This window comes from Coffea arabica, chromosome 1c, assembly GCF_036785885.1.
Source record: "Coffea arabica cultivar ET-39 chromosome 1c, Coffea Arabica ET-39 HiFi, whole genome shotgun sequence".
Lineage (NCBI taxonomy): Eukaryota > Viridiplantae > Streptophyta > Magnoliopsida > Gentianales > Rubiaceae > Coffea > Coffea arabica.
Genome location: NC_092310.1, coordinates 53,163,964 through 53,171,864, shown reverse-complemented (window position 1 = coordinate 53,171,864; position 7,901 = coordinate 53,163,964). Strand labels below are relative to the sequence as shown.

The 7,901-nt window shown below is 31.3% G+C and overlaps 1 protein-coding gene across 2 annotated transcripts; it reads left to right on the top strand.

Annotated features, from left to right (window-relative positions):
• The first annotated feature begins 4,256 nt into the window (after positions 1-4,256).
• On the top strand, positions 4,257-7,901 carry LOC113728228 (L-ascorbate peroxidase 2, cytosolic-like). 2 transcript variants are annotated; one of them, XM_072077364.1, is made up of 10 exons: positions 4,257-4,397; positions 5,027-5,150; positions 5,288-5,462; positions 5,574-5,639; positions 6,695-6,743; positions 6,901-6,986; positions 7,119-7,198; positions 7,293-7,395; positions 7,530-7,588; positions 7,686-7,901. In XM_072077364.1, the coding sequence occupies exons 2-10, from the start codon at positions 5,032-5,034 to the stop codon at positions 7,699-7,701; spliced, it is 753 nt and encodes a 250-aa protein (XP_071933465.1). In that variant the 5' UTR covers positions 4,257-4,397; positions 5,027-5,031; the 3' UTR covers positions 7,702-7,901. The 2 variants fall into 2 exon arrangements, with proteins under 2 accessions (XP_071933465.1, XP_071933468.1); XM_072077367.1 differs by having other exon boundaries at positions 4,261-4,397; positions 5,024-5,150.

Sequence of the window (7,901 nt, the reverse complement as noted above, 5' to 3'; positions counted from 1 at the left end):
GCCTTGAACTTTTATTCTTGTGATTGGATATTGTGTTTTTTTTTAACACATCTGTACCAAAAAGGAGCATAATCAATATGTTATGGTCTAACGAATAAAATTTTTTTTCTTTAAAATATAAAACCGGATCATTTTCATTATTTGGCAATCCGAGAGAGTATTTGTAACAATGGTTTAGGGACTTGGAGCAAAAAACGATACGCACTTAAGTGCTGAATTTTCAATGTTAACTAACATCAATACAATCCTATAAAATAAAACAAAGGGTGGAGTGTGAATACATTGAACTGGTATTATTTAGTAATTTTAACATGACTTAAAGGACCGATTCAATCAAATTTTCGAAATTCAGGGCATTATTTGGTAGGCAAGTTTTTTGCTAAGTTTATCTGCTATAAGTTTTTTAAAAAACTTTGGGTCCGTTTGGATTAGCTGTTTTTGGGGTTGTTTTTCAAAAACAGCACTGTAGCATTTCGTTTTTCAAATACAAGTCCGTTTGGATTAGTTGTTTTTGGGGTTATTTTTCAAAAATTATATAAAAAACTTTTACTGTAGATGTTTTATGCATTATTTTTAGATGTATTTTTAAAACATATTTTCGAGTATTTTTATAATTTATAATTTTTATATTTTTATAACAATATATAATTATACATTTATAAATATTTATAAATAAATAAATTTATATAAAAATATATAAATGTATTATATTATATATAATACATAATATAAATATATTTATAAATGTATAAATTATAAATGAATATTATATAAATGTATAAATTATAAATTATAAATTATAAATTTTTATATTTATATACATTTATGCATTTATAATACATTTATTAATATTTATAAATAAATATATTTAAATATTTATAAATAAATATATTTGTACTTTTATAAATAAATATATTCATATATTTATATATAAATGTATTATATTATATATAATACATAATATAAATATATTTATAAATGTTTAAATGTATATTACTATAAATATATAAATTAGAAATGAATATTATATAAATGTATATTATAATTTATAATTTATAATTTTTATGTTTTTATATTTATATACATTTATGCATTTATAATACAATTATAAATATTTATAAATAAATATATTTATTTATTATTCTAAATAAGTAAGTGTATTATATTTATAAATAAATTTATATATTATATATAAATAAATAAGTGTATTATATTTATTTATTTATTATATATTATATTTATAAATAAATATATAAATGTATTATAAGTGTATTATATTATATATAATACATAATATAAATATATTTATAAATATATAAATGTATATTATTATAAATGTGTATAAATTATAAATGAATATTATATAAATGTATAAATTAATATATTATAAATATATATTAATACTATGTATAAATGTATTAATGTAATAAATATAAATGTATACATTTATTAATATTATGTATAAATGTGTAATTAATATTATGTATATTAATATAAATGTATAAATGTATTATATTATATATAATACATAATATAAATGTATATTATAAATATACATAAATATATATATTATGTTTAAATGTACATTTATATAAATGTTCAATATATATAATATATATTATGTATATATTAAATATATATAATATATAACATTTATATAAATGTATAATAACATATTTATAATATATATAATTTATATAATATATAATATTTATATAAATATATAAAAATATATTTTATATAAAGTAAAATATTTATAATATGTATAAATAAATATATTTAAATTAATATAATATATATATCCTATACATAATTGAAATATATAAGTTGAAATAAACATATTAAATATGTATTTGGAGTTGTTTTTGATATATTGTTTGGATATTGGTGTTTTTATAGTTGTTTTTGAAATACACATTTACTGTAGCATTTGGATTGTGAAAAATAGTTTTTCAAAAACAGACCCAAAAACAAGAATCCAAACGGACCTTAGTTATTGTAATTTCAAAAAATTCTTTGAAAATTTTAAACTATACACTTTAAAATATTAAAAAAAACATATTTAAAAAATTTTTTAAAAACTTTTACAGTCAACTAAAATAAAAATTTCAGATAAACACTCAAAAAACTTTTAACTTGTCAAACGAGCTTCTATAACAAAGGCCAAAACTTAAGAGTGGAAGAAAATAAAGCCACAAAAGAAATGCGGTGCCCCCACATCAGCAGTACTAGTGCCGCATGCCTGCGTCCGCATTTGCGTCTTGTCAATTGCTACTAGGTTGTTTCAGATGAGCTCAGCGCTTGGCCTGCATGAAGAATAAAATATTTTGCCAAACAAACATTCCGTTTGTATTGCTTTTTTTATAACTTTTTGAACAGATTTATTGTAGGAATTTAATATATATATAAAATAAAAAATAATTAAAAAATATACTCAATTTGGAAAAAAATTGAGTATTTGGAAAAAAAAAATTTGTACCAAAAACTACCATCCAAACAATAACGCAATTTCCTGCAACAAAAGCCACCGGCAATATAACAATGGCCAATGACCTTTGGCGACTTATCAAGTATTAATTCCCGAAACTGGGAAGGTTGACACGTGGTATATTTTGAATCATTGGATCCTTCGAAATCAACTCACGATTTATTCAAGTGTTACGCCCAAGACGGGAAAGTGGGTAGTATTACTATTGACAAGGTCCGACATGACGTGTAACTGGGAAAGCTAAATGGTATCTTCCGAGACTCAATGCGTTCACACTAGCCAGTCAAAGATTTCTATATGGAATGACCAAAATGCCCTGTTTGAAGCTATGATTCCCTGCAGCGCTATGCGTCCAGGCATGCCTCATTCTACCGGTTTCATAATTGGCCAATTTGCAATTGGTCTTCGACGCTTTGGAAAATGGGAGGCCAAATTCATGCATTTGAAACTGCAAAAAATTTGTACAGCAAGTGCTCGAAAATACTTCAAATTTGTAAGTTGCACATCAAGTGCTTCTTGTAACATATTTCGGAATTTTCAAGATAAGATGATATTATACAAAGGAAATGCAATTATTGGCTAGTGCAGTGAATTATTATGCATAACTGACCCCTATCGAAGATTCGTTTGAATGTTAGTGCTACCTAGTCTAATACCACTATTCTATTTCACCCACCTAAACTCCTCTTTTCTTCTTTTTTTCACCACCTAGACTCTAATTGTCAATAACTTCAAAATCATTTTATTGTATAAAATGTAATATTAGATTAACTTCGACAAATTACTAGACAACATAGACAATTAATAAGTGGTCATAACATTCAGAATCACATTTTATATAACTTCACAATTTTTGATTAGTAAAAAGACATAACTTACATGTGTTTGCGAGTAATTGATACTAAGAACACGAGTTTTACATAGAGGAATGAATTATGATGAAGATACGAAAATTTAGCTCTCTTGAAGATAAAGTTGATACTCTTACAAAATTATGAATGCATGACCTGTTTTAAAATCACAGGATTAATTGATCTTAACTAAGCATTTTCTTAACTTAAAACCACCAAGCAAAAGTTTAAACAAATAAGATATTTAACAAAATAGCAATGCATAACGGAAAAAAGTATATTAACAATGCACGAGATCATACCTTTTGTAAAAATATAAAAAATTAGAGGAAGAAATATAAGGTACATTTAAATAGTTATTAAAATTATCGAGTAATAGAATCTTTAAAATCACTAGATTATTAGACAAGGTAGACACAACTTAGAAATTAAACCTTGGCTTATTTATAAATAAATACATCAAGGCCTTGGATGCTCAAAAATAAAAAATAAAAAAATTTTGCTTATTCTGTTTGTTGGTGGTTAAGATTTTAAGAAGCTCAAATGGGGCCCCAAAACGGCATGGAGTGCTACAAATACACATTCCTGCATGCCACTTCTGAAAGTTCCCCAGGTGGAATCCAAAAGGTCAATCTTGTCATCTCACATAAACATCCAAAAGTCCATCATTATCGCTAAGTTCACTTTTTAATTTTCCACCAAGACGTCGCTTTGTTTTTTTTGTTTTTGTTTTAATTGTCTGATCCTTATTATTCAATAACTCCACCTACCCATCTACCATACAGAGCCCGTCGTCCATTTCGTCCCGAAAACTAATCTCAACCGTCAAAATATCCAATCAACTTCTAACCGCACGATCTTCCCAATCCAACGGTCCACATTAAGTTACAAGAACATTCTCTCCCTTATATGTCCTCTCAGGCCTCTCCCAGCCACACTCCCGCTGTGCTCTGCTCTGCTCGTGGCGCTCCTAACGTGACTCAGCGACTCTTGCGCTTGTGCAGCTGCTAGGTTTTACATTCCTCCCCTGCCTTCGATCTCCTCTCTCCGGTCTCGAGGTTTGTTATTCTCCCTAATCTGCATATCTTCAATCCTGCATTGATATTTTCTTCATTTTTCTTGTAGTTTCTGTAGCTTTACTTTGATTTTCCATTTCGATCGTGTTTCTGTTCGTTGACTCTGTAGATATATTGTTTGTTTTGGTGTTGATCACTCTGATTTAAGATGAACTCTGGTTAATCCGGCGTCTTCTCTCTTCTTTTGATGCTGTTCGGTTTTGTTTGATTGAAACCTATGTCGATGTGTGTAAGAATAACTCTTTTGTCGTACATCTTCACATAGCCAAACACCGAAGACTACTGGTTATATGGATAAAAATATTGGTAGCGGAAACCGGAAAGGATCTTGTAGCCTATGTGAGCTTTTGTTTCGCGATCCGTTAGAGAAAAAATAACTGAGCCTGTTTCTTATGATAGATCTTTGAAATCGTATAAAAATTCTGGATTTTGGTAAATAAAACGTTTCTTCGTACCTCTAATATCTGTGTCTTGTTAGGTAGGCTGACATTTGAGATTATTTGGTTGTGTTTGGATGTGATGCTGCTTTTTGTGGGTGTCTATTTGTCATCCTTTTTTACCTGATTTGTGCACAGAATGTCTGAAATTGTTGCTCATTTTTTGGTAAGCAGATACAATGGGCAAGTCGTACCCAACGGTGAGTGCAGAGTACTTGAAGGCACTTGACAAAGCCAAGAGGAAGCTCAGAGGCCTCATCGCCGAGAAGAACTGTGCTCCTTTAATGCTTCGTCTTGCGTATGTCTCACTGTTAATTTGTACTGATGAATGCGTGTAGTGTGTACCTCTCGTGCAAGGTTGTCATGCTTCGTCGGTGGATGGAAATTTGTGGGTATTGTATGTGATGAGGTTGGAAATGTGTTCTGTGGTTGCAGATGGCACTCTGCTGGTACTTTTGACCAGGGCTCAAAGACTGGAGGTCCTTTTGGAACCATGAGGCTCAAGGCAGAGCAAGGTCATGAGGCCAACAATGGTATTGACATCGCTATTAGACTCTTGGAGCCCATCAAAGAGCAATTCCCTACTCTTTCTTATGCTGACTTTTATCAGGTTCCCTCCCCCCTTCTATGTGATGCTATGTTTGAATTTGCATGGTTAATTGGTTTTTGTCAACATAGGTTGGATTTACATGGAAACTGGTTTGTTTACCCTTGCATGCAGCTAGCTGGTGTCGTCGCTGTTGAAGTTACTGGAGGACCTGATATTCCATTCCACCCAGGAAGACAGGTTATCTGCACCTGATTGCTCTTACTTATTATGCTTTCAGCATGCCCTTGCCTATCGAATAGGTTCTCTTTGAGGGTCGTCTACTATTAATTTGGTTCATAGAGGATAATCACTATACTATGAAGCAATAATCACTGTATTATGAAGCATCTTTTACCAAAAAAAAAAAGTTGAAATGTTGGAAGAGAATGCTTCTCTTTAGATCACCACATGTTATTGTTGGGATGCCTTTTGAGGTCTTTTGCCGTTGATTTTTGTCATAGAGGGGCAACTACTACAAAGTGGAGGACCAATTAAGAATAAAATTAGGAATATAAGATACTCTTCTTTTGATCTTCACACATTCTGCTGTTTTAACTGTTAATTAAATCTGTCTGGAAAATAGATTTTCTTGAACAATTCCTGAATCCTTCTTAGTTTTTTATTTCTTAAATTTTTGTTGTATTCTTATGCTTAATTGTTTTGCTTGTCTTTGATTGCATAAATTTTACCAAGGAAAAGAGATATGCATAAGATACTTTAGAATATCAATTTTGTTTGTCATGCCTTTCTTGTTTGGTGCAAGGCCTTAGAATGGTTTACATGCTTCTTGTGCATTCCATAGGACAAGTCATATGGAATGCAGGGTAACACTCGAAAATTTTTGACTTGAGTCTCTTGCCGATTAGTCATTTTGTTTGTGTAAGACTGCAAGTTGGCTGATGTTATCTGATGTCCCCTTCCCTCTGGCTCTTTCTTCTTGTTCATCTGCTCAAAATATTTCTGTCTTTTTTCGAGCTTGAAATCTTGAGCCCTTGTGACCAAAATAATTCTTGACAATGTATACTCATTGATGTTCCAAGTCTAGCTGTGCTTTGTTGTTGACCTTGACACAATGATGGGATTGACTGCTTATTTGGTTTCTAGAGTCAGTAACGGGCTGTCATTCCAAGCGTAAAGAAGATCACATCTTGATTTTTCTGAATTTTTTATCAACTTCAAGATCAGTTTTGAATGTTTCTAAATGAAGCCGAGTGCTTGATATGCTCTCTGATTTTGCACTTCTGTGATATCAGGATAAGACAGAGCCACCAGTCGAAGGTCGTCTCCCTGATGCTACTAAGGGTAAGTAATCATTCTAGTGTCCCTTGCTTAAACAATGAACGAGAAAATAGGCATGATATCAGAAACTGCAATGCAAACTTTTAACACCTTTCAAAGCAATGAATGCATGATTATATACAGAATTCATGCTTATTTATATGTTGCAATCTTCTTGTAGGTTGCGACCATTTGAGGGATGTTTTCGTGAAACAAATGGGTCTCTCTGACCAGGATATTGTTGCTCTCTCTGGTGGCCACACCTTGGTCTGTAAATGCTACTCTGCTTTGTTCTGCTCCCCATTTAGTTTTGGAACTTAGCTTATCTCTTAATTTTGTAGTATTATTCTATGTTTCACGCTATTGATGTTATCTTGGGCTTCGGCAATATTTCTTCAGGGAAGATGCCACAAGGAGCGCTCTGGATTTGAGGGCCCGTGGACAGCTAACCCCCTTATCTTTGACAACTCCTACTTTACGTAAGTCCTCAATGAGATGCCTTTTTAGGTCAAATCCCCTGTTATCTCATGTAATATGTGGTGTAAATAACTACTTTCTGCTATAATTTAACAGGGAGCTTCTGAGTGGGGATAAAGAAGGACTTCTGCAGCTGCCTTCAGACAAGGCTCTTCTCAGTGATCCTGCCTTCCGCCCACTTGTTGAGAAATATGCTGCGGTTTGTGCTACTATATCCCAGTGATCATATATATATTTTTTTGAACTTTTAAATGTTTTACTTCCAAAGTACCTGTACTTGCTGTTTTTTACCCTGCTTTCCTGCAATAATATAATTGTCCAATTCCTTTTCAGGACGAAGATGCTTTTTTTGCTGATTATGCAGTTGCTCACCAGAAACTTTCTGAGTTGGGGTAAGTTCTTTTAGTACAATTTGATTTTGCACAAGCGTCAGGCAATAGCTTACTGATTTATTTCGAGGTCTCATATGCTGATTGTTGCCTATTGCAGATTTGCTGAAGCTTGAGCGATTGAGCAAGGGTTGGGAATGGCCGCCTGAATATGATTGCCTTTTGCTGTCTGATGTGGAAATTATTAGTTCCTTTTGAGCTACTTTTTGGTTAAATGATGTAGAATTTAGAAATTGATGTTGCAGACGTTGATAATGGGAACTTTATGTGGTCGTTCATATTCCCGGAAATAAACTAGAATGTCTGTCTGTCTTTA

Excerpts from the sequence above, each read along its gene's own strand:
- LOC113728228 (XM_072077364.1), top strand. The coding sequence starts at position 5,032 with ATGGGCAAGTCGTACCCAACGGTGAGTGCAGAGTACTTGAAGGCACTT. Across the intron at positions 5,640-6,694 it reads CATTCCACCCAGGAAGACAG|GATAAGACAGAGCCACCAGT; the intron begins GTTATCTGCACC and ends CTGTGATATCAG. Across the intron at positions 6,744-6,900 it reads TCTCCCTGATGCTACTAAGG|GTTGCGACCATTTGAGGGAT; the intron begins GTAAGTAATCAT and ends ATCTTCTTGTAG.